Source organism: Synchiropus splendidus, chromosome 15 (genome assembly GCF_027744825.2).
Source record: "Synchiropus splendidus isolate RoL2022-P1 chromosome 15, RoL_Sspl_1.0, whole genome shotgun sequence".
NCBI lineage: Eukaryota > Metazoa > Chordata > Actinopteri > Syngnathiformes > Callionymidae > Synchiropus > Synchiropus splendidus.
The window spans coordinates 9,764,163-9,791,138 of NC_071348.1; the positions used below are offsets into that span (position 1 = coordinate 9,764,163).

General features: G+C 43.5%; 3 protein-coding genes across 4 annotated transcripts; all 3 read right to left on the bottom strand.

The window, feature by feature from the left end:
• Positions 1-508: 508 nt before the first annotated feature.
• Positions 509-8,540, bottom strand: chga (chromogranin A). 2 transcript variants are annotated; one of them, XM_053887858.1, is made up of 8 exons: positions 8,321-8,540; positions 8,127-8,170; positions 6,504-6,597; positions 4,101-4,169; positions 3,961-4,029; positions 3,010-3,285; positions 1,647-2,026; positions 509-1,104 (listed from the first exon to the last, which is right to left on the bottom strand). In XM_053887858.1, exons 1-8 carry the CDS (start codon positions 8,358-8,360, stop codon positions 1,021-1,023), a joined length of 1,056 nt encoding a protein of 351 aa, XP_053743833.1. In that variant the 5' UTR covers positions 8,361-8,540; the 3' UTR covers positions 509-1,020. The 2 variants fall into 2 exon arrangements, with proteins under 2 accessions (XP_053743833.1, XP_053743832.1); XM_053887857.1 differs by having other exon boundaries at positions 3,961-4,047.
• Positions 8,541-14,304: 5,764 nt separating this feature from the next.
• si:dkey-177p2.18 (phospholipase B1, membrane-associated) lies at positions 14,305-18,273 on the bottom strand. Its single transcript, XM_053843871.1, has 15 exons — positions 18,216-18,273; positions 18,060-18,124; positions 17,913-18,003; positions 17,794-17,852; positions 17,349-17,416; positions 17,238-17,281; positions 17,044-17,164; positions 16,421-16,472; positions 16,284-16,364; positions 16,157-16,222; positions 16,003-16,094; positions 15,689-15,943; positions 15,467-15,562; positions 15,060-15,131; positions 14,305-14,724 (listed from the first exon to the last, which is right to left on the bottom strand). Exons 1-12 carry the CDS (start codon positions 18,271-18,273, stop codon positions 15,715-15,717), a joined length of 1,026 nt encoding a protein of 341 aa, XP_053699846.1. The 3' UTR covers positions 14,305-14,724; positions 15,060-15,131; positions 15,467-15,562; positions 15,689-15,714.
• Positions 18,274-18,525: 252 nt separating this feature from the next.
• sel1l (SEL1L adaptor subunit of ERAD E3 ubiquitin ligase) lies at positions 18,526-26,785 on the bottom strand. Its single transcript, XM_053887615.1, has 21 exons — positions 26,281-26,785; positions 26,100-26,137; positions 25,199-25,385; positions 24,712-24,879; positions 24,519-24,624; positions 24,165-24,327; positions 24,041-24,094; positions 23,791-23,850; positions 23,645-23,726; positions 23,424-23,578; positions 23,301-23,357; positions 23,151-23,219; positions 22,284-22,361; positions 22,136-22,198; positions 21,936-22,023; positions 21,698-21,846; positions 20,816-20,981; positions 20,573-20,650; positions 20,340-20,512; positions 20,133-20,261; positions 18,526-20,070 (listed from the first exon to the last, which is right to left on the bottom strand). Exons 1-21 carry the CDS (start codon positions 26,366-26,368, stop codon positions 19,795-19,797), a joined length of 2,427 nt encoding a protein of 808 aa, XP_053743590.1. The 5' UTR covers positions 26,369-26,785; the 3' UTR covers positions 18,526-19,794.
• Between the last annotated feature and the right edge of the window lie 191 nt (positions 26,786-26,976).

Genomic DNA, 26,976 nt, shown 5'->3' on the forward strand with positions numbered 1-26,976 from the left:
ATACGCTGCAACGGTTCGATCTCTCTGCAATAACGTGTAGTCATAGGCCGTGTTCACATCAAAACATTCAGCGTGAAACGACCAACAACATTCCACGTTAAAAACAGTGTTTTTTTTTTCTTTGTCAACGCGTTTTTCTCAACGTAACGTCATTCGGTAGTTGCCCAGCTACACGCCATTTACTGCGCATGCGCGTTTGAAAGTATACAGTGAGGATGACCTTTGTTCTTCGCTGGTCAGAAACGCTGACATCCCTACTACATATGTATGGCACGAATACTATTATCTTGAAGTAGTTGAGCCACCTATAATGATACGATATTAATAGAATATAATTTAGTTTTAGTGGCTCCTCTTGATCCAGGCACAGGCTTAATTCACATCACCTGTCACGTAGTTCGTCTATCCGGAAGTCAGCTTTCAAAATAAAAGCGCCGCGTGTTCATGTTTATTTTTCAGATACTTTGTGGGAAAATCACTGTTTTATGAAGTCAGTAAACGCACACAGTTGTAAAGGTGCTAGTGAGCCCAGTTTATTCAAGTAATTCTAGTATGCAAATGCTTAGTAGCGATTGATTCTTTTTGAATAGTCATTTTAGTACAATTTTCAGTCCAGCTGTGTGGTTCTGATAAACATTCATTTATTGCCTTGGCTTTTTCAGAGTCCACATAGTCAAGAAGGAGAAGTTCAGCAATCAAGCATCACTAAAAATAGATTTATACATGCAAGAATGACAAAGACTCTTGGAGTTCGATTTAAATAAAGCAAGGAAAACTAAACCTGGCGAGACGGGCGATTGTCAGAACAGTTTGGTAATGTAGTGGTCATTGTTCACAGTAAGAAAATGTGTTTTTAATGGTGTATTCTCCGTCACATGATTGCTTACTTGCAGCAGAGTGGTACATTCAAATGATAAAATCTTGTTACATTTCACCGTCTGCAGCAGAAAAATCGGTCAGTTGGCGGTGCGTGGGAGGAAGAGTAGGTTTTGTGGTGTCAACTGTGCTCCCATCTTGCTCTCAGCCTTGCCGCAGATCGTGGAGTTTCTGTGCAACATTTTCCAGCTCCGACTCGATGGCTGCTAGACTTTCAATCTCCTGATCCTGGGGGCAGAATAATAGCACTCATAGGTGAGGACAGAGATGCAAGCCTGCGAGCACATCCGCGCTAAAAATATAAAAATACTTCAGCCGTAGAAGCAAGAATACATCACACACTCTGGAGTCGTTTTAATAAATATGTCACAGACAGCGTTGTGTTTTTGCTCAGTCAGAATTCTGCTTCGCTCGTATCCAACTCTTGGCTTGATATGAAACCCAATAAAGTCCGTCCTTGAAATGAGAAAGCCTTGTTAGGTGCGACAAGTTAATGCACATCTTGGCAATGTGGGATTGAGTGTAATTGAATTGATGATGCTAGCTCCCTTCAGCCTGAGCAGTGGGCCGGACAAAAGCCTAAAACTGTTCATCACTTTGCACCAGGCCTTCTCTCTAAAGGTGCTTGAGTGGCATCACAGCGAAAAGTGCTGAGACTTAAATAGTGGCCAGTACTTGGACCTGCACAACTGCTGCAGACAGAGAGACACTGCTCGGTTGCTCATCTGGTGTCATGAGGGTCTTAACATTAAAATGACATGACGGCCCACCTCTGACTTCCGAACGGCGCTCCCCTCCTCCTCCAACACCTTCTTCTCCTCAGGTGTCCTCTGAGCTATCATCTGCAGTTCCTTCTCCTCAGGGCTCTTCTTTGCACTACGTTTCTTCTTCTTCTCCTCCTCCTCTTCTTCTTCCTCACTGACTTCCTTGGAGTGGTGGGACCCCCCTTGGACCTCTTTCTCCTTGGTCTTCTTCAGGGGATAGCTTTTGGTGTTGGAGGAGAACAAGCCCTCCTTGCTCCCTCTCTTCATTCCCTCCTCTTCATCCGCATCTTCGTGACTGTGTGAGACAAGTTCAGCTCGCCTCTTCTTCTCATTGCCATGACGTTTCTTCTCCTTCTGTGACTTGCTGTGTTTTGGTTCCTCAGAATCTGCACAAATATACAGGCCAGAAATCAAACTTTATAGATGCATTGCTTATAAAGTAATGGACATATTAGATGGAGAAATACGTCATGCTACAAGTTTCAGGAAATATTTCCTGTCATTCAGATATGAGTACTTTTTATTCCTAGTTGGTTGGACCTCATTCAGTTAAAGTTAACTCTCAATATGATGCCAAAGCCATCCATTTAATGTTGCTCTTTTTGCCATTCAACCTGCAGGGGGAGCTAACACAATGCCACAAATACAAACTAAAAAATGGAACTGATATAATGTGTCCCTGGATTTACTCATTGTTTTATCCATTTGTTTCTTTATTTCCATATTTCCCACATATATTCCCTTGAGTTGAACAGAGGAAGAGGAAGAAAAGCTGAGAAGAAGTAAGGAAAAATAGTGAAGAAGAAGACAAGAGAAGAAGAAGAAAACAGGACACAAAAAACAACTTATGGAACAAATAACTCTTTCTTTTTCTTTATTTACTTTCTTTGTTTTACGATGAAAACTGCTCCTAGAGCACTGGAAAATGCACAGGCTTTTATCATCATAAACAATATGCCTGCATGTTTAGAATGGCAGCATCACTCCAGTCATTTCTCAATTCTGACTTTTGCAAGTGAGATGTAGGAGAAACTGTAGTGAACAATCCTGCGATGTGCAGCGCTCATTTGAATTCTGGGACCCAGATACGTGATCACATCTGCTAGGGAGCTGTCAGCGAGCCAGCCGCCTCCCCTGGGGAGCAGCGGAATCTCATCATGTAGATGGAAGCACTTCCATCAATCAGCGGACCCAGAGGTGGCTGCCACGTTCCTCTGCGCTCGCCGCCGCCTCCTCCTCCTCACACCGCTTCACACACACTTAAACCTACTGCACTTGTCTTTTGTTTTTCCTCTAAAAATAACTTGCATCAATTTTGCATTTGCATCAAATTTTCATTGAGAAACTCATTAGGATGATTTCTACTTGCCGTCCTCCTCTGAGGTTTCGTCTGAATTGGCCTTCATGTTTGCTCTCCTCTCTCCAGACTCCTCCTCTTCACTCTTCTTCTCCAGATCCCACTCCTCTGAAGAGCCAGGGCTTTTTGGCTTCTCCTGGTGTTCCCTCGTCACCTCTCCAAAGACGTCCTGCTGTGGCTCCTCGCGATCCTGCCCTCTCCTCTCATCCCTCGCCTCTTCATCCTCAGTCTTCTGGGAGAGGATGGATCTTTCACCAGGGCCTCCTAAAGCTTCCAGCATGGATCGATCTGAGGAGAGGAGAGCGGGGAATCGGACTTACAAGAAGGAATTGATTTTCTCATCATGCTAACATAAAGTGGCTAAATAAGAGGACAGCCGTTCATCGGAGGGGCTGCTCAGTTGACCATCCATTACATCACGCGTGGCGGTTGAATCCCAGCGGAGAATGTGACGGCCGAATCAAAGCACATGTCACTCCTCGTATTTCTACATCCTGAACAGCATGAAACAAGTAATATGGGATGCCAGTCAGAACCGGACACGCTAGCTATAACAAAATTGTAGCGGAAAACGTCACAACTTCACAAATATTGAGTGACGGAAATATTAAAATAGGAAAGTTTCTGGTTTGAACAAGGAACATCTTTCACTTGGAAATATGTGATGAACATTTTATGCAACACAAAACATTTGTCTCTGTTGCGCTTGTTGAGACAAACAAACTCACTTTAAACGTAAGAAACAGCAAATACACCAACGCTTTACATCGACAGAAATACAAGTACGCGAGTGTGTGAGGAAGAATTGAGGTCAGCAAAGTTTCAAATTCAAATGGCAGCATTTTCCTTCTTCCATTTTTGCCTGACAAGCAACAAAAACAGAAAAGCTACTGTGCTTATAAATCATTCTGACAACAGCCACGTTTCATCACAACAACGGCAGAACACGGGGCGTGGACTGACCGGCCATATCAGCCTTCTCAGGAGCTCGCGTCACATGATCGGGTGTCAGCTGATCTCGCTCTTCGTGGCCTAGAATCAAATCAGACCCTGCAGTTATTGGTTTATATGGGTGTTTGAGGGAGAACCTGAGTCAGGCTCACCTGTGAGCGCGATCTCCTGCAGCTCCTGCAGGAAGTTCATGTGGCGAAGGATCGGAATGAGTCTCTCATCTGTGGGAAAAATGAGTCAAACAAAGCCACGAGGGTGGAGCCAAGTCACAGAAACATTGGTACCTTGGTCACTTACATGTCCAATAACTGACCAAAAATACAGTCGAAATTTTTGCCCCAAAGTTTAGGTCAATAAATGTAAATACAGAAAACTGTATTTACATTAAGGTGAATAAATGTAAATACTGAAGCATCAGATCAATGTATCGAAGACAGTTCAGATTTTCAGTCAACAAACATTTCATTTCAAAAACAAAAATGCTATTCACTTGCTCCATACAGAGCCACAGCAAGCATCCACTCGACAAAACTGTCTTCCGGATTCTGGTACTCAGCAACACCCCGAGCTCGACTTTCACTCCCACTAAGACCCAGCCTGCCGCTTTTTCCCAACACTCAGCACAGCGACTTCAGCGCCTCGTCCGAGTTAATTGTCCAGAAATTTACTGCTCTCAAAGCAGCAGAACAATGAATCATTTGGCCCCAGAGAGCGGAGTTACAGCTGCAGGACTTTCTGCTGACCCATAAAGCGCACTGCCCGCTGTCCAGCAGAAAGAGAGGGAGGACTATTTTACCTCCCTCTCTCCCTCCACCAACATCCCAGCGGAGACGCTCAGTTTCCCACTCGACTGCTTTGCTCGGTAACAAACTGTTTTGCTGCGATTGATTTTTTTTTTTCCCGAATCAAGGACAGTGTGAAGGTAATTCAGCAGCCGTGAAACAGAATACTCTCCTCGGAGCACTGGTGACCCCGCAGTCACTGCATCAATCCATTAACCTCTGGATGGAGACAGCGGCACTGGAGGACGAGGCGCTGCAGGAGTGATACTGCTGATGTGGGGATGAGGAGAAGCCTCGCTTGCAAACCCCATGTTATGCAGTTTCACAGGAAGCTGCTATGATAAACCTCTTTGCTCAACACCCCAAAATTATCTTTATGATTTATTACATTTTTATCTTTGGATTTCCGTTCTTATTCTAATGACAGACTTTATTTCATTCCTGTTGACAGTATTCTCCCGCATTCCCACATGATGGGTGCTGCCTTTATGAGGACCAGACAGAGAGCGCTATGGCTGGTGGTGGGGTCAGGCCTGCAGACTCAGTCTCCCACTGACCATCAAACCAAAAGCACAATATAGGATGAATGACCTCCTAAAAGTGGCTGATCTGAAGAGCGATCAGTTTAAAAAAAAAGCAGAGAAATACATGGAATATGGTTGAAACCAGCTCTATTGAAAAGCATTCAGAGACCTCAAATCCCTGCCATTCAAGAATCCTTTGAAGAACTGAAAGGAAAACAGTTGAAACCTCTCCAGAGATGTTTATATATTATGTTGGAAAATAAGCGTGAAAATAATTTTAATTTTCATAATAAATCTAGTGAAGTAGCGTTGTATCATTTGAGTCTCACTCCAAACTATACTCTGACTGAGAGAGAAAACCTCCAGGCTGCTCTACCCATACTTGCCTAAAAACTGAATATTAAAAGCCAAGACGTGGAGCCAGTGTTGGGGCGATGAGGTACTGTATCATGAAACAATAATGCAGGGTTGGTGAAACAGTGCCCTAATTTACAGAGGCCATAAGATGGTGCTCTTGGTTTAGAAATGATGATGATGTTTCACTGAAAAATTTTACAGCAGACAGTGCCATCTAGTGGCCTTAGAAAATTAGGATATCGTTTTGTGAAACCTCATCTACCATTCAATACTGTGTCATGAAGCCTCAACTCCCCAACAATACCTGAGCACATTTTTTAACAATTCTACAGCCACTACATCTAAATAATCCAGGGAAGTTTGTACATAAAAGTAGCAGTAAAAGGCGTGAATAAACCTCACAGTGCAGAACTGACTGACTGAATTTGACCACTTTTGCTGTCTCCTCAAATATAAATGTACACAGTGAAGAATATCAAAACGGCTCAAGTGACGAACAAATGTAGACACAAATAAACGGCACTGTTCTGCAGATGATGGAAGTCATAAATATACAGTTCATTCTACATGCTTCTCTATATTCAAGTGCAAAAACCTAAATATTTAAATGTGACATATGGAAGAGGCAATTGCAGGTGCTGAATAATTCATAGGGTGAAAAACATAGAAATAATGGGTGTAGTTTTAAGAGTTTGGGGCAGACATCTTTATCATGAACGTTCCTTTTGCCCTAGAGATACTTTTGTGAGTTATTATTATGACATTACACTGCAGAGGTTTTTGTAAATTGCAGCTTCAATTGAAGTAATAAGCAATGTCTTTGAGCTCCTGATCACCACAGCCTTGTGGTTTGGTAGTATCTTTGCTGGACTCACCAGGGACGGTGACTCACCTGTCTTTAGAGTCAGCATGCACTCGTGGCTGACAGGCTGCGGGTGAGGCTTGGATAACACGTCAGCCAGCACCTCCACAATGCATTTCATCACCTACAAAGGACATCAAACAAACTCCAGATCTCATTCTGCATGACGACAGCACAGAAAATACTGAAGCGGAGTACGTTTAGTCAAATATTGTGACGAGTGTAAGAGTGAGAGGACAAACACATCAAAGTAAACGTCGCCTCCTAAAATATACAGTAGCTTCAAAAACTTATTTATAAAAATATTTACCTTGAAGCTCACATCCACCTGAGGAAAAATGACTTTAAGCTGAATGTGACGCTACATTATGCGTCTGATATGGAGGAGTTTGAGGCAATGATAAGTCAAGGGGCCAAAAGCAGATTCCTTTAATAGGAAATAAAAGTGGAAAGACTGCAACTGGGGTCTTACTCTAGTGTTAAAGCAACTTCCTTCAGCACCACTTAAACATCCAAGACTTCCATGTTGCCATGCTTCATTGAATCCCCTTTTGTCTGTGTCAATTTCAGGTACATTTTCAGACCAATTTAAGATCCCCCGCTTGCTAGAAAGCAGCCGATCGAACAGCAAAGTTTGAACACTGCCTTCTCCCAAGGCCATGGCACCAACGCGCCTTGTGGTTTTTGAGACGCGCCGTGTGTTTTTAAAACTCTTGAAGGAGCATGACTCAAGAGGCTGGACACTCAAGGCTAGTGACTGCACTCCGAGTAGGGACACTCCTATGACACAAACAGTCGGGGTCCAGCCTATTCAACGTGTCAAAGATTTGCCCTCCACGGTGGTCATTTTTGTAAAAAATCAGAGCTCACGATCGGTCATGAATTACAAGTGTGATAGATTTTCTGATCAAGAGATGAAGGAATTTGCGGCCACCCCGAAGCATATTTTGAGTGGGATGTTATGTGATTCAGATTCTCGCAGAAGCAGCCCTTCAGCCGAATTGTTTCCACCTATTTGACCCCATTCAGTGCAAAATATATAAATAATATTTTATCTTATTGAAGAAAGTTCTTGTTCCGTTCAAATTTTCATTACATTTAATTTATCATTTGAATTGCAGAGGCATAATTTAGAAAGGGCTCCTCAGAAACACAGGGATGTGATGAATCATATTAAATATATACATATGTTAGAACCCATTCATTCCATTGCTCCTTCACACGTCTTACATTTCCTTCCTCCTTTAAGTTCAACTCTGTGAATCGTCGTCCATATGAATTCTTAGCAGCAAACGGAGCCTCCTCATGGATTGTGTGGCACCGGCCGATGATATTGATCCTCCCAAGGTTCAATGAAGCCTACTGGAGTGGTGACTCTATCTAAATAGCTTTTAGAGCAGCTGTGGCTGGACGGAAGTACAACAAAAACCTGAGCATCTGCCACCAAAGTCTGAGGCCAATGTATTATAACGGTGCAGGTTTGTTTGGCAATGGAACTGGGTCAAGAGCTGGTTCAGAATTCTGTGTTCAGATTCAGTGCAAAATATTTGCATAAGGAAGATGAAGGACTTAAATAACTTGCTGATGGTTAGAGGTCATCATGTTGGTGCCGTGTATTAGCGGACACACAACTTGCTTGACATGACATTTTACCTTGGCGTCGTCGTTATCCAGCGGAGTCACTGGCGCAGACAGAACTGCAGAAAGACGACAGAAACAACGGTCAATGTTGAGGCGACGCTTCTTATTTTCGGTCGTTCGCGTCGTGCTATCAGCTCCAACTGTGTTGCAAGTCGTTTTGCATCGTTAAAACAAGTGAATGTGCGCGATAGAAACGTTCCGCTCACCGCTGTTCGCCAGTAGTGCCAGGACCAACAGTGCTCTCATGATGGCTGCGGACGAATCTCTCCAAAAACAGTGCAAATATTGGCGTTGAAAGAGTCCTTCTTCTCGATTTCCGAATGAACCCGCTGCTCACGGTCGCATTCTGGCCAAACTTCTTAGTGATCTCTGGCGCGCGCGAGTCCCTGCAGCATCCTCTCGCCGGTCTCCACAGCGACACTTGAACGCATCACTGCCGCTTTATATTCGCGAGGAGCGCGGCAGTGACGTCACTGTGCGAGCATCGCAGCACCTGGTGACAGACGTCAGGGCGTGAACAGGTGATGTTGGCTGCTGCGATATTGCTGCGAGGCGATTTTTATCCTCACGAACGACACTGAACTAGCGAGATAACGCTACAGGGGTGAGCCATTCATGCTAGGTGGTGCACATAAAAACACAGTATAACAGCAGAAAGCCGTCACAGATAACAGCAATAAAACAATTTGAAAATCTTTTCGTAATTCGAAATTCAAAACAATAATAAATGTGGATTATCACATCTGCATTTTTCTTACACAGCTTTAAATTACATGTATAATTTATATGGCGCAAAATGTCATGCTTTCATAGTCACCGTATGAAGACGCACTTGACCTTAATGTTGGTTGAAAGTGTGATATAATAGTAATATTTTCATGACTAAAATAAGGTGGTTGGTGGTGTAGTTTCACAGCAATAAGGTTGTGGGTTTGATTCCAGAGAAGTTTGCAATGTTTCTCCGCACTAGTTTGGGCACTCTGGTTTCCTCCCACAGTCCAAAATGGAGCAACAACGCCTGAAAAATGAACATATGTTTTCAAACCACAGCAAGTTGTATGAGGAGGAAATTAGTGAAAAGAAATGTAACAGGAAAATGACTGCTTCAACTTCTCCATCATATTCACTATCATTAATTCATCGTCTTTACCTAGTCGTGATCAAATAAGCGTTTTAAATCAGACTAGAATAAACAAAGGGCCTCATTAAATTGTGTTTACTGAAGTGGTCTCCTGATAGGCTGGTGTGTTGCTAGGAGACAGGTCGTCCACAATGGTCTTCTCCATCAGTGTCAATACTTTGATGAGTGAAACTACACCGTTCAGAACACGGCGAGAGTGGAAACAAGGGGCAGGTGTGAGGCAGGTGTGCAGCCGTCAGCAGCATGTTGGAAAGTATCAATGCTCCACAGTACAGTAGCTGTCAACTTCACCTCCCAGGCACTGTAGTTTTCCACAAATAAAATTCATAACAAAAAAAAAACATATATAGTAGAAACAAAAACAAGCAGTTTATTAAAAATAAACATTGACTCATTGGCTGTTAATATTTGGAAAGACATGTTCATTTGTTGTCCCTGAGTCAGATGCCTATGATCTAAAATTAGAAAAATGACAGGGAAAAAACAAAAGTTATCAAAGTAGGTCGAAGGTGAAGTAAGACTGGCATTTTAATACCAGGAAAAAAATGAAATGTTACAGGGGAAAAAAAAAAAAAAAAAAAAAAAAAAAAATATATATATATATATATATATATATATATATATATATATATATAAAGGTTTTTGTGACGCTCTTTTCATCATTAAAAATGAAATAATCTTTTTCTTTTTTTTTTATGACTCTTATTGCGGCACAGTTTTGTGTGGCTCACTCAGACAGAGACGCAGATAAGACTAATGAAGTCTACAAATGAAATCCTTGTGGCTTCCGGCAGTTGTTCTGACAAGCTCGGTATCACAGCGTAAACAGGCTTGTAAAGTGCTCGGCTGAATTCATTAAGATATGCCTCGCTAATGACAGCCGCATCAAACAGTCGATCAATATTGACTTGCAAGACGGCGCTTTTTATTTAGGCTTCAGTTGCACAAACCGCTGTCAGCTCAGATGTGGCCAGGCCACACGTGCTTATCCACTGTATTTACATGATGCACACGATGGTTGGCATAAACTTATACTGGATTCTGTTGTTCCCCACTATCAACAGGTGATGAATCTGTGTTGTTCCACCCTGAAATGAATAATTTAAACATAGTTTATTGACCTGATATCACATACCCCCAAGAAACCGGTGGAATATATGAAAATATACTTCTATAAATACAAATCAATTCAAATTCCTATTTATATTTCAGATAGCGTTTAAATCGTACTCAACATTCTAACTTTCATTTCACCTTTATTATATTTTTTAAACTTTAAAACTCGTTTGATTTCACTCTGTTGAACAAATACATCATGACTCTGTCCTTTTATGTTTGATCCAAGCTCTTCCGGCGGATCCTCTACTGTCGTTTCCCTCTATCTGTATATCAGAGACAGAAACAGATAAAGACAGCGCCTTTAGTTTGTATTGATCCTCAGGTCTTTGAACTGTCATGCTCCTGATGGCCGGAATGATCTGGACGCCGTGACCACTTTCTCTTTTGTTGCCTCCTCATTCATCAGAAGGAGCACAAAGAGCCGGGCGGAGAGGAGAGGCCCGACTGTTTGTCGTTTCAAATTTCCGACTGCAGCATCTACTGAAGATCTCATTACACCGCAGCAGAAACAATAAAGCAGCATCTGCGTCAGAGCCAAATCCATATTTGTCTGGTAAAAAGCAGCGGCAGCTTTGTTCAAACATGAACATGGGTTTTCTTTGAATGTAATAATGCAAGTGGAGCCAATGCAGAGTGATGAGGGGCCACGTCGGGGCCGACGCTTTGGCGCCAAAAAAAATCAGAAGGGAAACTGCCGCTTCGTGGAGGTGACTAATTTTAAAAAACCATATTGTACATAACATCACGTCCTTAAAGGCTATCTAAAAATAGACTCACAAAACATCAATATTGACTCTGAGTCATAGATATTTAAATAAGTCTCTTCTCTTTTACTCCATTACAACTGCCGCTGACGGAGGTGGGAGGAGCCTAAGCATCAAACAAGAAAGTAATAACTTACACACGGCCATAAAGCATAAAAATGAAGCAATATTCTCAGGAAGAGTTGACTGAGACTGTAATATTCAAATGTAAATATTGAAGAAAAAGGGCAGAATATGATCGTGTGAAAAATATTCACTTGTTTAAGATTCATATTTTTCTCAGCTTTATATGCATATGCTTTTTTTCTCATGACTATATATTTATATTTATACACTTAAAGCTGCAGCCCTTCTAATGAGAATAAAAAAGTTTTGAGTAATAACATCTGGCAAAAACATGAACAACTGAAACAGTGTTTGGTTTTTTTTTTACTTTTAAAAACATTTGTTTTCTGTCTTTGTCTCCATACAGTTGCTGTCATGACAGTCGTCCCAAATTCGATTAAAAAAAATAAAAATAAAATAAAAAATAAGATTTTTTTTTTTAAATAGCTCAGCGAACCAGGGAGCAAAGATATTTGAATCCAGCATCACCCACTGACCTGTTGGCCGTTTGCTTATCAGCACCTCCATCACTCAGTAACGCGTTACTGAGGTTCAAGAGAGCGAAATAAAGTAGCCTCGCAAATGTGTCCAAAGTGCGGACTCAAAAAATGATGTACCATCCATCCATCCATCGTCGCCCGCTTATCCGTTGCCCCAACACCCCGAGATACTTAAACTTCTCCACTTGAGGCAAGATCTCAGTACCAACCTGGAGAGAACAATCCATCCGTTTCCGGTTGAGAACCATGGTCTCTGACTTAGAGGTGCTGATCCTCATCCCAGCCGCTTCAGACTCAGACGCAAATGATGTACCATTTTTTTTAAATCATCATGAAAGGTCAGGTTAAGCGACACTTATGATAGATTTTTAGACTTTTATAGACTATTTTTTCTTCGCTGCAGGAAAATATGGTACTGATGTGTTGTACTTTCTCTCGAAAGTCAGAAATAAAATAATCTTACAGCGCGACGGAGCATAGAGGCAAGTAACAGCAGTCACTTAAGTGTAACTACTCGTGGCCAACAGGAGACGTGACACTCTGAGCCTTACTAAACTTTTGCCTTGTAGTTAAAAAAAGCAAAAAAGTAAAAATATTAATAAAAATAATGGGGCATTCCCTGCGTTTTATTATATAGATGGCAATATATCACTTTGTTTTGTTTTGCTTTTTGTGTGTGGTTTTCGCTCCATTGGATTAGAGTGTGTCAAAGTAGAACATTGACTGCACATTCTAATAACTGAGATTGTGCTAAAAAAAAATTAAAAAAAAACAAGCCCAAACATCGGAAAACCCCCAAGAACTCCAACCTCAAAATTTACGTAAAAGATATTGTTTAGGCAATGAGAGCGGTAGTCGGCTGTAACTTGACAAGTAACTTGTAAAATCTAAGTTAAATTCAAGTAATCCGTAAAGTAACTGAGTTACTTTTTGAGGGAGAACTCAGTAGTCAGATTACTTTTCAAAGTAACTGTGGCAACACTGACTGTATGTAACCCGACACGTCAGTCAGTCAGTACAGAGAAGCTGTCCGCCACGACAGGTTCTCATCCGAATAGAGGTTTTTCAAAAATAAATCTTTGAACCTTTACAGAAAGTATTCTCTGGCAGCTCGCTGTGGATGCATGGCCTGCCTTCAAAATGAACGCTGGAGGATCTAGAGGAGTGTCCAGATGGAACCAGGCCAGAGGCAGAGATCTGAGGACCAGACGTGCGACTACATTTCAAACGTGAACGCTCACAACTTTCTGGGAAAGCGAGCAAAGAGAAACACGCCTATGAATAATAACTGGGGCAGATTGGACTCAGATCAAGTAACTTGGAGCGAGGAAACTCACTGTAAAGAACCTATTTAAAAGGAGCTAAATCTCCCAAATGTGATCATGTTATGGGTGAAATGAAGCATTAACATGACACAAAAACGGTTTATTAGCATTCAAATGATGGTGAAAAACATTTATGCAAAACACATGGAAGACATTTTTAAAAAATCCTTAAAACATATGTCACTTTGAGGAGCACCATTCAGGGAAATAAAGGGGAGTTAGCCAGTGTGTTATCACACACACTCTTTTATAGATGCTCTTAAAATTGAAACTCATTAATAAACACAATCGTTTCATCTGTACACTCATCTTTAATGGAACAGTGTTTTAAGTATGTAAATGAAACACCTGTGTTGTTGCCATGGTGATCATGGAAGAATTAGTGGACGACTATGCAGATATGTTGTGCCACTGAGGAAGGAAGAGCTTTGGCCCCAAGGCTCCAGTATCAGTGAGGAAAACACACCAAGGCAGACTGTCTTAAAGTTGGGAGCATGGAAGGCGCTTTACACAATGCATTGGAAATGTACATTTTATCTCCAGCAAGGTGGTCATGTGCTGTCAGCAAAATAGCTTGAAAAAAGTCCAATACATTTTTTAGGCAATGACAGTAGGACAAGGAACTCATGAGAAATGTGTGGTGCTCTGAATTATTATCTGGATCCATAACTATTTTTGAAGGATTCTCTGCGTAGACAGGCCCTAGTTGTACTCATTTGAATTCGACTATCAATGATATCAAAACTGAAATAGCTAAAAAGGTATCAAGTAAATCTCAGGCGACAGGTGTTATTATAACACTACGCACCATTACTATTTAGCTCATCTTTACCACTATCCTGTCATGTGATCACAAGTATAGGAAGGAGTGTTAAGTACTGGGCAGAAGAAGAGAATACATATTTTAAAATATTTTTTAAAATATTTTTCACACTATCATTTTCATATTTTAATCATGTTTCTGTTGATAAATACGCTAAGCCACTATGAAACTAACTGACGGTAAATAGTTTTCAAATACTACAAAAACGATTTTCTAAATTACTATTTTATTATTATAAAAAATATTATTTAAAAAGTTGAAGTTCAAAACCTTTTTTTTTAATTCAAAACATACTTCAGCTCGTGAATATTCCTTTCTTTTTCAGACTTGTTTTTAGTTCACTCTCAGAATACTTTAATATTTCAGCTATTTACATGTTATTATTCCTATTATGCAACACATCGCAACACAAAGTGAACCCATTATTGTTTGCCATTCCAGCATGGCCCTTCTGAACTTCATTTTAATTCACAATGTGAGACAAATAAAGGGATATCTACCTTTCAATACACAGATATGCGTCCTCCTTTTTGGTCATAGTCATAATAAAAACTATAATACCAAATATTTATTCAATACAGCTCAACTCAGAAGAATAAAAAAGGGAAAAAAAATAATATATTTGCGGTAAAATAATTATCTTAAGATACAGTTGTGTTGGTTTCATCATGGTTTGACTTCATCATATCCAGGAAATGATTTCCACCATCGCCATGAAGACTGACTTATCAAACCGAGATCCAGAGAAGGAGAAGGAAGACGGTCTGTGATAAGGTCTGGAGTGGAGCGTGTGGAGGAGGATGGCCGGAGCGTGTGAAGATGTACGGGTGCTCCTGCAGATGGACGCACACACCATCACTTACTCGGGCCAAACAGACGCACCACGCTCAACAAAACAACTGAAAACGATCCCCAGAGCATCACAGCCGGGCGTGTCGTTTTTTATTACTGCGATGTTTGAGACACAAACTACATATTTATCGAAAAACAATTGACTCACAAGACGCGATTTAGGTTTGTAGAGCAAATACTACGGCGTAGCTGAGCAAACAGAAGCAAGGAGCAGTGACTAAACCTGTGCCTTATTTAAATAAATAAATAACAGTAACTTTTGTCCTGACAATCCAGACGATATTTAAGTGAGTTTAAGATGCTTCAAAAGTCTTACCACAGGGGGACAGATGAGACCGATGGGCTCAGAAAAGCTGTTCACAATGAACTTGGCTCCCTTCGGCTGAAACTGTGGAGAACCAGTCAGCAAAGATAATCTCACTCGATTTAAAGGATAAAACACCTTTTATTTAAGCATTTAATCGAGCGTCTTTGTAGCGACAAACGGCGGTTCAGTTCACGCGCCAGTCGACAAGATACAGGTGCAACAGTGCCCCCTGTTGTCAGGCTAGTGCATAGCAGACATAACTCGCGGTTATATACACACTGAAATTGCGATTGAATGATGGCACTAACGACACGATGTGCTTTAGCTTGATGTCTTTGTGTATATTAAACACCAAGTCAAGCCAGTAAAATGGCTTCATGACGCTTGCTACTGATCATAATGAGGTTTTCTGTTACCATGTTGTTCCACAGTCCTTTGGCGAGCTCCTCGTGACCTTTGATGGTGAAGTGGAAGCAGTCGTGAGTGAAGAAACTCATGTCGATCTTCCCGCTCTGCAGGGAGCAGACAAACATGTGGAGTCATGATTAGATTCAGGATGCTGCTTCACTGTGTCAGGGCGGCGTCAAACGACACGCCAGTCACGGTCGTGCTTCACACTTGTGACACGGATCCGTTACCGGGAGCCGAGGGGGGTCGGCCAGTTTCAGAAAAGGCTGGAGAATGACGGCAAAGTCGTCGCTGAAGAAGCGCCCGGTGTCCAGCAGCTGCTCCAGTCTTCTCTGAGGAGGAGCAGAAACTGACGCTGAATATGGCAATAAATGTGTCCTTTTTTAAAAAACTTAAACTTCACCTGGAACTCGAGGTTTATGTTGACAAGCTCCTGGAGCTCTGGAGATTTGGCGGCCGGCTCGATCAGACACGAGCAGAAGGACCTAGTTACGCAGCAGAAGGTTCAGAGGAGCTTCTTATTTCAGGGATATAAAAGTCTCACCTCTGCAGCAGACAGCCCGGCGTGGGCTTCTGCACCTCCCTCAGAGTCTGCATGGGCAGAATCTGAACCACGTTCACAATCATCCGAGGCACCTGGGGTCATTCAAGGTGTCGGTTAATCCGACACTGCTTCTCAGGCCTCGCCCTTTCTTTACCTCGCTCATGAGCATTTCTAGAGACGCCGCCATGTAGTGGATGAAGTTGTCCGCCGAGAAAAGAGTCTGCAGAGGGCAAAGGTTAACCACAGCAGCTCCACTCTGCGGCGTGAAATCCAAGACCAACCTTGTCCTTGCAGTAATCGCAGATGTCGTTCATGCCCATCATGATGGTCAGAAGCTTCCAGTCCTCGCGGAAGTTGAGACCCTTTCAGCGACAACGGATTATGGCCAGCGACGCGTGGAACAATGCTGCGGCTTTACCTTGTGAGCTTGAAGCGTGTCGATCAAATGCCTCGTCTGACTGGGGAGGTTGCTGGGAAACCATGCATCATGTCAGTCAGCCATAGTGGTGAAGATGTTCTTCATGGAGGAATGACTCTCATTTTATTTCTGTTTTGTCCAATGCAGCTCATCACACCGTCTCATAAGAGCTGTATTGTGATGCTGCGCTACGAGGGAGAAACGTGGTTTGACCTCTGACCTTTTGTGGAGACCCTAACCTTTTGGCCTGCAACAACAGCATTCCAATATTGTTCATGGCTTTTCTAGGACTGGCTCTTTTTTTGGGCCATTCTGGCTGCTGAAAATGGGTGCACTCATATATGTTTCTGTCTGTCTGATGTGGACTATATATTAAAAATACTGAAGCGTTTTATCATCAGTTATCAGTCGTGACGGGCTGGTGAGGCTTCATGAAATAGTGTTTTCTGAGGCCACTGGATGGCACAGTCAGCTCTGAAACCCTCGGATTACATTTAAATTTTCATTTTTTTTAGGTTTCATTTCAAACCATTTCGATGAACCCTCAGGTCATTTGATGATGATAAAGCCTCCTCAGCCCATCGCTAGTTATCAGCCACTTCTGGATGCTGTCAGTTTCTCACAAGGTGTTGTGTCCGGTCACGGCCAGATTGAAGCCGGTCTCTCTGAGATCCCCCTGCAGGCCGTGGATGGTCTTCCCCGGTGCGGCGCCCAGAAGCTTGGGATTGAAGAGTTTGACGATATCTGTCACACAACAGAATATTGACTCAGAAACACCGGGCTGATGCGGAAACAAATGCTAAAACATCACACGTACTTGCCAAGGTGATCACGTCTTGGAACGACCCGTAGCCCCCGATGCTGGAGGATCATAGATTTAAATCATCAATACACCTGCTTAAGCTTCAACAGTCCTTGTGTGGGTCACCTCCAGGAAACGTGGCGGAACTCAATGGGGATCCCGAGCACTGTGGTGGCATTGGCGCCAATAGCTGTCTGAGATAGAATCACATCTTCACTTTAAATATCAGTACGTCACAACGTTTTATAAAGCAAGCTCAGATTTATTCTCTCATTGATTCACGACAGCTTTTTTTGAAAAGTATTTTTTTGTTTCTGTCCACACAATGGACTGAAAGAGGAAGTGAACCTGTGCCGGTTCTATCAATGCCCAGGTGACCTTTCCAATGACCCTCCTCACTCACACACACAAACCCAGTCATGAGGCTCTCCCTTTTTTTAATATTATGTGGCACTATCTTTAACAAAAATAGACTTTTGGTTCAGTTCATTTTCGCACAACACATCCTGCTAAACCTTTATATTCACATTTGGACGTTGTTGTAATGTTCCGAAAGTGCACGATTACCTACTGTCAGAGAATCTCCCAGAGCCGCGATGACTTTGATGTCAGCCGCTTTCACAAATTCAACTGTGGATGATCAGAGAGGTCAAATATAAACGGCGTGGATGGAGAATCTTGAGTTGAGACCTGAGGTGGGGATGGAAGGAGACGGGCTCATGTCCGGACATTGAAACAGGGGGTGTTTGAAGCTCACGGGTCGAGTTTTCTCTGGAAACTCCTGCGAGGAAAAAGTCAGCGGTGAAGTCAACACAACTTTTCAGAATGACAAAGCACCTGATGGAGGGCTTCCTTGCTGTAGTGCCGTGTCCCCTCCTCATACTTCCACCACCAGTCGTTCCCTGCAACACCAAAGTTTGAGCAGGTTGTTTCATAGGTGAAAACAAGAGCTGTGTTCACAATAAAAGACGTGAGGCTTGTTCCAGCACCTACCTTTCACAGAGCAGGGCACCAGCACACATGTTGCCACGGCGATCCAAAGCCACTCCATAGTCGTGTGTGTGTGTATGGGTCAGTCAATGTGTCACCTCTAACAGCTCGGCAAAATCAGTTATCAGCATTCACTTTGTGAAGCCCCGCCCCCCCACAGGTGATGGACAGCCCATTTGACCAAGCAGACGGCGACCTCCACACAATAGCACGCGGGTTGAGTCACTCCACGCTGATAAGTTTTATACAAATCCAGACGACGTTGACAATTATTAACAACATATTTATTCAATATAAACTTAACATTGTCAACGTAAAAGGTGTCAAAACAAAGTCCTGCTGATTCCCGAGGAACATTTTTTGATTTACTGTTATGATCCAGCAGCCTTTCTCATGCACGGCTTCCTTCTAAAGCTAACGAATGAAAACTGAAAAGAAAAAAAAAAGTATGGCTAAAGTCAGTCGCCTTCTCCAGCTGAGACATTTCTGTCACCGAGAATTGAGAAGAATTAGAAAAAACTATGCCGAATATGAAACCCCCTTAGTGGTTTTAACAGTCTGTTAGAGCTCAGCCATATTTCCAGACCAGCTCAACCGTGATCGAGCCGGTACCTTGAGCCAGACATTACATCAGGGAAATAACACGACAGCGGCCAGAGATGGTCGAAGCAGTACGGGAGGCAGGAACACATCTCATGATCAGACAGTGATTCGACAGGATGACCCCACTGAAACTGAATACAGGAGGTCTAGTGCACCTAACTTATACAAATGTCGTACTCACTCTAAAACTACAGAATTATTTTCAGAAACTGTTGCAGTAGAATTTCACCCTTATAATTGGATACGGCAGTTTAGCATTTAAATTCGATGTGAAAATGTAAGCATATACAGGGAACGTTTAACTGAAGATGTGAGCCTTGAGTTCTGTTGTGAACATAATTCTGTAGCTTGACATCCAGGAAGAGTTCTTCTGTGTTGGCACTTTGTTTCTTCGACAACATCAACTGAGCACGCCGTCTTCTGTGTGGACGTCCTTCGAACTACACTGTATTTGACTGATCCTGTTCTGTAAAATGAACGCGGCATGACATCATTTCCACTAACTGTGCCACGTATGGTGTGTGAACCAAGCACTTCTGCATCAAATAAAAAATAAAATTAAATACTAAAGCAAACCAGCAGTGTCACCATCATTTCAGTTTCTTCGGATTTGACCGGTAAGTCAGTGGTAAAATGAGCTGATGAGAGTAGAAGCAGGGATAACAAACGCATGGACAATGCGGAACATAAATCTCCAGAACAAGTGGAAAACTCATCATCCAAGTCCAAAAATGAATGGACAACCTGCGGGACGTTTTCAGTGTGACATCCGAGCCGAATCCTGCATCACAGACGTGCAAGTCTTTCAAGTCGTCTCTCTCTTTCAGAAGTGTCCCACCACACGCCGGCTTCCTCATGCAGCGACCGAGACCGTTCCGCAGCCGTAGCACATAAAGATCAGGCGGAGAAGTCAACAAACACGCTGGAAGCACAGACTTCTGCCCCGGCTTGTCCGAACGTTCATGCTTCAGTCCTCCTCTCACTGCTGCTGTGGCGGCGGCGGCGGCGGCTCTTCTTCACGGGCTCCTCCCGCCGCCGGGGTTTCTTCTACCTGACCCTCGGCCCGGGCAGGAGGCTGCTCCTGAGGGGGTCGGGGCGGGGGCGCGGGAGGGCGAGGCGGCAGGATGATTTGGTGCTGACGCTGACGGTAGGCAATGACGGTTCCGAGCAGCAGAGCGATCACCGTCATGAGGTAGAGGTCCCACTCCGGGCCGAGAAGCTGGTCCAGGTCCACTTGAGAAACCATCTCCTTCAACTGGAATAAGAGCAACTGTTAAAGCAAAAGGCCATAAAGTGTCAGGTGAAAGAGGAACTTACATTCAGGTCTTGCAAATACTGGAGGGTGTAGATGAGGCCCAGTTTGCACAAGGCAAGGAAGACTGGCACCTGAGCATCAGGACTGGCCTCAGCCGCCATGTCGTAGAAGCGCTTGGCCAGGTGGATGTCCTGAGGAACACCAGAGCAGAAACCTTCACGTCTTCATCCCTCTCTCAGGGAAAGAAAGACTCCTCACAGAGCGCTCACCTGCTTGATACCCAGGCCTTTCTCGTGCATGTAGCCCAGGTTGAACATGGCCTGAGCACCGTTCTGCTGCTCCGAAGCCAGTCTGTAGTGAATGACCGCTGTCTCGTAGTCCACGTCGGTGCCATAGCCATAGAAATGGTAGTCCCCCAGTTTGATCCTTGCCACCGTGTAACCTACCGATGGGAACGAAGTTACTACCGACCAAAATGACGGACTCTGGTCAGGAAACTCACCCTGAGCTGCCGCTCGAGTCCAGTGGAGGAGGGCGCGAGGGTAGGTCTCGTTCTCACTGAAGATTTTTGCCCCCTCGGCTGAGAAGAACCCAACCATACGGTCACATTGGGACGACATAACGCTACTCAATACACTTGCCCAACAAAGACTGAAGTGTAAACTAACCATCATGTTCCTAATGTGAGTGAATATCAGTCTTTTGGAACCCCCGACTCATTTCTCACTATGACTGAGGGTCTTACTTTGGTCCAGGATGAAGGCGACGTTGCTCTGGGCGACTTCGTATCCCTGTTCGGCCAGCAGCAGGTACTGCACAAGAGCGGCGTCGGTCTCTCCCTCCTTAAAGCTCCTGTATGCCGTCATCAGCCGCTCAGACCAGCGGCCGCGCTCACACACGTTCTTAAAAAGCTGCAAGGAGGCGAGGAGTTGTGTTCACAGGAAGAAATGGACGCCTCATCACCCATCTACACCAGTGTTTTTCAAACTTTTTCTAGCCACGACACCCTTGTTTCATTGAAAAGGTCCCGGGGCTCACCACCAAAGGAACCTTGGGCCAAAGCGCATTGTGCTTTAAATCCTGTAGAAAATCCCTATTCACTTGTGAAAAACTTGTGCTACTGACACTCGCTTGTTATTTTGCCAGGCTGTTTGCAGAAAATGTATTAGTTTCAAATGAGTCCAGAAAGGGGCGGGCGATATGGAGAAATATATTATGATTTATTTATGCATTTACTTACTTTAAATAACTGTTTTGATTTTATCACTTCTCTTCCGCATGATTTTATTGTAGTTTTGAGTTTCCAGACAAATCCTTAGCATTCTTTGCCTGAAATTGCTTCATATAAACAATTATTCTTTCTCTCTTCACATTTCGGAGCACATTTATTTTGTTGTGCAGGAGTTTTTAAACCACAAAGCAAACTAGTGACAGTCTACGAGTATCAATAAAGTTTTGAAATGAGACGTGACGTTAGCCGTTAGCTCTGTGGTGTCGCGGCTCCGACAAGGATCCCTCCCTCCTTGGTTCTGTGGTGAAAGTGTGTGGTCAAGTAAGAGGCGCATCACCCGGTTGAAAAACGCTGCTCTACACAAATAAGACGTCAATGACAAGGAAGAGAAATCACCTCCACAGCTGTGTGGCAGGAGCGCATCACGCCGGTGCCCGTCGCATGCATCTGGGCCAAGTTGTAAAACGCCAGAATATGGCCTGCCTGTGAGGCCAGGTTGAAGAACTTCAACGCCTGCTTGTAATCTCGCTTCACACCGATGCCGTCTGCGACACGAGAGAAGGGGAGACACAATTACCTTCCCTTGGAAAACACTGTTGCGCTGCAGAAACAGCAAGACCAATGTTACACTCACTGTAATACATGGTTCCAAGCTGGAGCTGCCCATCCACCCATCCCTGCTCCGCTGCCTTCTGAAAATACTTGAGTGCCAGTTCGTAGTTCTGAAGGACAAACACACCAACGGTTTCTGCGATGTGAGTCAGGGCCCGACACTTTTGCTTGGTAAAAACACACCAATAACTAGCATTTAAACACGCATCAAAGGTGACTCACCACAGGGACACCTCTCCCATACAGGTAAGCCATGCCCAAGCCGCTCTGCCCAACTGCGTTACCCTGAAAGACAAACAGGACACGCTTGTTCGCTGGTGTTTTAGCAAAAAAATGTAATAAGAAGGCTGAACAGTGAGGCGCCTTTCACCAGGTCAGATGCTTTTCTGAAGTAGTCCAGTGCCGTCTCATTGTTCTGCGGGAGAAACTCGCTGCCTTCCGAGTACATCTGAGGAGCAACCGACTCATCAGACCCCAGAAAACATATCAGAATCACGACAAAGAAATCAACTTAGTTCAAGAAGCATGTTTTTCTCACTTCCTGCATCAAAACACTTCATTTGGCCTCCTTCACCACCAACTCGCAACACAGGAGACGCTGGTTTTCTTCTTCATGTACAATCATTTCCCATTTTCCTTTGAATTCCTGTTCACAAGCTTCAATTTTTGGGAGGTTTCAAGAGGAATTCAGACACCTGAAATCTCCATTTGCCAGCGGAAGCACCAAACTAAGTAGGTCATGATAGCAACATGAGCTAGGAATTTGGCTTTAACTTGGCTAACTGCATTTATAGCTATTAGGGGCCACCTAAAATGAGTTTGACACATGTACCGAAGTTGTCTGTAGAATGAGCAAACTTGAGATAAAAAAAATAACAAGAGACAAACTCATATGCTACATTTCAGTGCACATTTCATTAAAACTCCCATTTTAGAGTTGACATTCAAAGCTGTTTCTCATAAGGCAACTATAAAATTTTTTCCTTGATCTGACCATGAACTGAAAGCAATTCGACAGCCACCATGACTTCTGAAGAGTGAGCGATAAAAAGCTTCACTTTTATCATCCGAAGTCTCTGAGAATGTTATTAAAATTATTTTGTTGGCAACCCAATGGTCAACTGAATCACTCAACCTGGCTCCAGTCTTAGAGCCATTTTGTATCTTACAGGCTGTTGCTACTTCCTCAGACAGGAGGAACAACATTGAAAACACAAAAAAGAAAAGCAGAAGTCACCTTGCCGAGAAAAGCCATCGCATGAGGGTTTCCTGCATTTGCAGCCTGGGTGAAGTAGTCGTACGCCCTCTGAAGGAAAGCAAGCATGTGACCATGATGTGAATTTTTTTTTAATGAATTGACCGACTAAGTGAAATCCAAATGTGTTACCCGATGATTCTGCTCAACTCCACGTCCTCCATGTAAATGTAGCTGGCCAAGTCCCACCTTCAGAAGGCATAAGGATCAGAACTCACCCTCTTTCATGATGAGTTTCGGTTACCACTTTATTACCTGAGCTTGTACATCTCCTTTCTCAGCCAAGAACTGGTAGTACTGGATCAAATCCTCCTCCAACATCCCACTGGTGGATCCTGGGTTCTCCACTTCTTCCAGCAGACGGATCTTCTGCACAGCTGAGCCACCCGTCAGGGAAACATCGCTGGCCACTGGCAACAGAGGACCTTTCACTCAGAACGTTCAGCTCATGACAGCGAGAAGCAGCCAAGTCTTACCCTGATTTGCAACAAGTCTGTAGTGAGTCAAAGCAGACTCGCAGCTTTGGGGAACCCCGACACCACCCCAGTATCTGTATCCCTAATAATTCAGGGCAAAATATAACAGCAGCTCATATCATCGCTGTGTATTCAGTTTTACTTACCAGAATCATGTGGGCAACCGAGTTTCCACCCAGCGCGCCAAAGGTGTAGTAAACTAAAGCCTGGAAAGGAGGCAGGAAAAAAAAACCATCCTCATTTGATGACTGCATCTTGGAAAACGCAGATTTTCTTGTAACAGCAGCACTTGATTTTAAAAGGGGTTGACATTTTGCAGGTTTGGTATGACTTTTAGATCTTCTTATCTTTCATACAACTATTGAAATATTGTACCCTAATTTAAGACATAGTTACCTTAGCTTGGCTGGAGTTGACTCCAAGTCCTGCGGCATACAAAAATCCCATAGCCTACAAAACAAAAGGACAGAAGTGAACTAACGTTTATCAATTAAAACTGAACACCAAAAGGTCAGTTTACCATCTGAGCCTTGGGAAACCCCTCCACAGCGAGCTTCTCAAACATTTCTTTAGCTTTGGTGACGTTCTGACTCATGTAGTCCCCGAACAACAAGGCATACGCCACCTTCTCTGTGGCCTTCTGGTGACCCTTCTCCGCTACCTTCATCAGCTTGTCGTATAATCTGAGGGGAGGAAACAAGCAGAGAATGTACTGCGCTCGTACAGGACGAAACAATATCTGTTGAATGTCGTTTTAATGTGAAATACACGGCATGCAACACTAAAAATATTGAAAACATCAGAGCATTTGTTTGATTAGTAAAAATTTCTGGATAAACGTGTGCCTCATCACAAACTGGTTAAAACAACTTACTCTTTCTTCTGGGTTTTTCTTGTCGTAGCATTGAGCATGTGCAGAACGTTCTGGTACATTTCCTCCACCTCCTCTGCCTGCAGCCTCTGCTGCGCCTGCTTGTCAGCTGACGCATTACATAACAAAAAATGTTCAAACACCAAACTTGAAATTTGTTTCGGAGCAAAAGTCGAACCTCGATTTTAAAACTTACTCTCACAGAAGCCCCACTTTTTGTCCCTGTCGTAATCATAGGTGGTGGCACACCACAGTCTTCCATCTCCCCGACCATCTGTGGTGCAGTCTGGGTACTCCTTCCCTTGAAAGAGGAATGGGAAGATGCAGGGCTCCCCGTGGGCAGTTCCTCCATTCACAATGGTTACTGTGTGAAATGAAGGTTTAGCTAGATTAATACGTCCATGTATAGCAAACATTGTTGCTTTAGTTTCTCAGAGAAAGAAAAGAACTTTCTAAGACAGTGAATATCTGTGTTACAGTTGATTGATCAGAGGGGAAGCAGAAACTGCAGATAGTGAAATGATGCAACTGTTTGCAAGGCAAGTCACAGGTGCAGCAGCATCTAATTTCCGATGTGGTCCCACTGGTAAACTGAGCTCCACTTCAAGTCAACCAGTTAAAAAAAAAAACTAGTGTAATTATCAAAACTTACTTTTAATGAAGTTGTAAAGCAAAATACTTACTTTCTTTCTGTTTCTCCAAAACTGGAGGAGGTTGTTCCGGCAAGTCCTCCTTCTCCTCTCCTTCAACTTCTTCAGGATGCTGCTTCACCTCTTCTGGCTCAGAAACTTCAGAATGTACAGAACCATCGGCCAAGATTCGTGCTGCCAGACGAAGATCCTCCTCTTCTGACTCAGGATCATGGTATGACTAAAGAAAACAGAGAAATTAACTGATAGCAAAAATAGTAATTAAAAAAAAACATACATTTGCACAACAACTCTTTTCCCACTGACCTACAAGTTGCACACAATATCACCAGGATAATAAAGCAATTCCACATTTGTTGTCTATAACATCCATCCATCCATCGTCGCCCGCTTATCCGTTGCCGGGTCGCAGGGGCAGCAGCTTCAGGAGGTCACGCAAAACGCCCTTCTCCCGAGCGAAATCCACCAGCTCCGACTGGGGGATCCCGAGACGCTCCCAGGCCAGCGTAGAGATATAATCTCTCCACCTGGTCCTGGGTCGACCCCTCAGTCTCCTCAAAGCTGGACGTGTCTGAAACACCTCCAAAGGGAGACGTCCAGAGGGCATCCTGATGAGATGCCCGAACCACCTCAGCTGACTCCTCTCAATGTGGAGAAGCAGCGGCTCTACTCCGAGCCTCTCCCGAGTGACAAAACTTCTCACCCTATCTCTAAGGTAGACGCCTGCCACCCTTCGGAGAAAACCCATTTCAGCCGCTTGTATCCGGGACCTTGCTCTCTTGGTCATGACCCAAATCTTATGACCGTAGGTGAAGGTCGGGACGAAGATTGATCGGTATATAGAGAGCTGAGCCTTCTGTCACAACACCCCGAGATACTTAAACTACACCCCACAATGCTAAAACTTGTCTAGAACATCCATCTACAAACACACCTTCAACTCAGATTCATCATCCTCTTGATCAAGTCCATCTGAAAAACAAGCAGGAAAGACATTCGATTACGTCTCTTTACTGTTGTAAAACATTAGGACCTGCTGGCAAGAAGGTGTTTCTCAGCTTCACCTGACGATACGCATGAAACGTCACAACATGCAGGGTAAAAATAAGACTTACCAACAGTTAGTGCTTTGGCGAAGACTAAAATAGAAATGGTGAAGAACAAAAATGTTCTTTTCGTCCTCACAGAACCTTTTAGACCCATTTTCAGCGATGAGCGAGCTAGCTTCCTGCTAGCTGTAGTCGTCTTTGATTTTACTACTAAACATCCAGGAACCACTGAGTCACCCTTGCAAGACCATCAGTAAGATGGAAAGACACCGGTTCGACAGTTAGACCGGCAGTTCATTGCAGGTAAAAGTCAAATAAGTTACCCAGCTGTCATACAGTGTGAAAATGACGTCTGCTAACAGGCTAGTGCTCCACACAGACGCGGCTTTAACACCGTATTACTGCCAATTCCGAAAGCTAACCCGCCCAATATTTACAAGTCAGGAGCTCGTTTGTATTTTAAAGCAGGGAAACCTGTCAGAAATATATTACTGCAACATACTGCGATTTAAAGTGATCAAATATTACTTAGCTGTCCATGTTAAGCTCCTACAACTGACAGACCGTTCCGAGGCTCAGAACCAGACCAATCAGAGGGCAGACAAGTTTGACGACAGCCAATCAGCGGGTAGCAGTGGCGTATTAGCCAATCAGATACGTACACAATTATCTTAGGGTCGATGGGCTCGTCCACGACACCAAAACACTGAATTTGTGTCGGAGAGGTATTTATTCAAGTGAAATACAATAACTGAGCCAAGG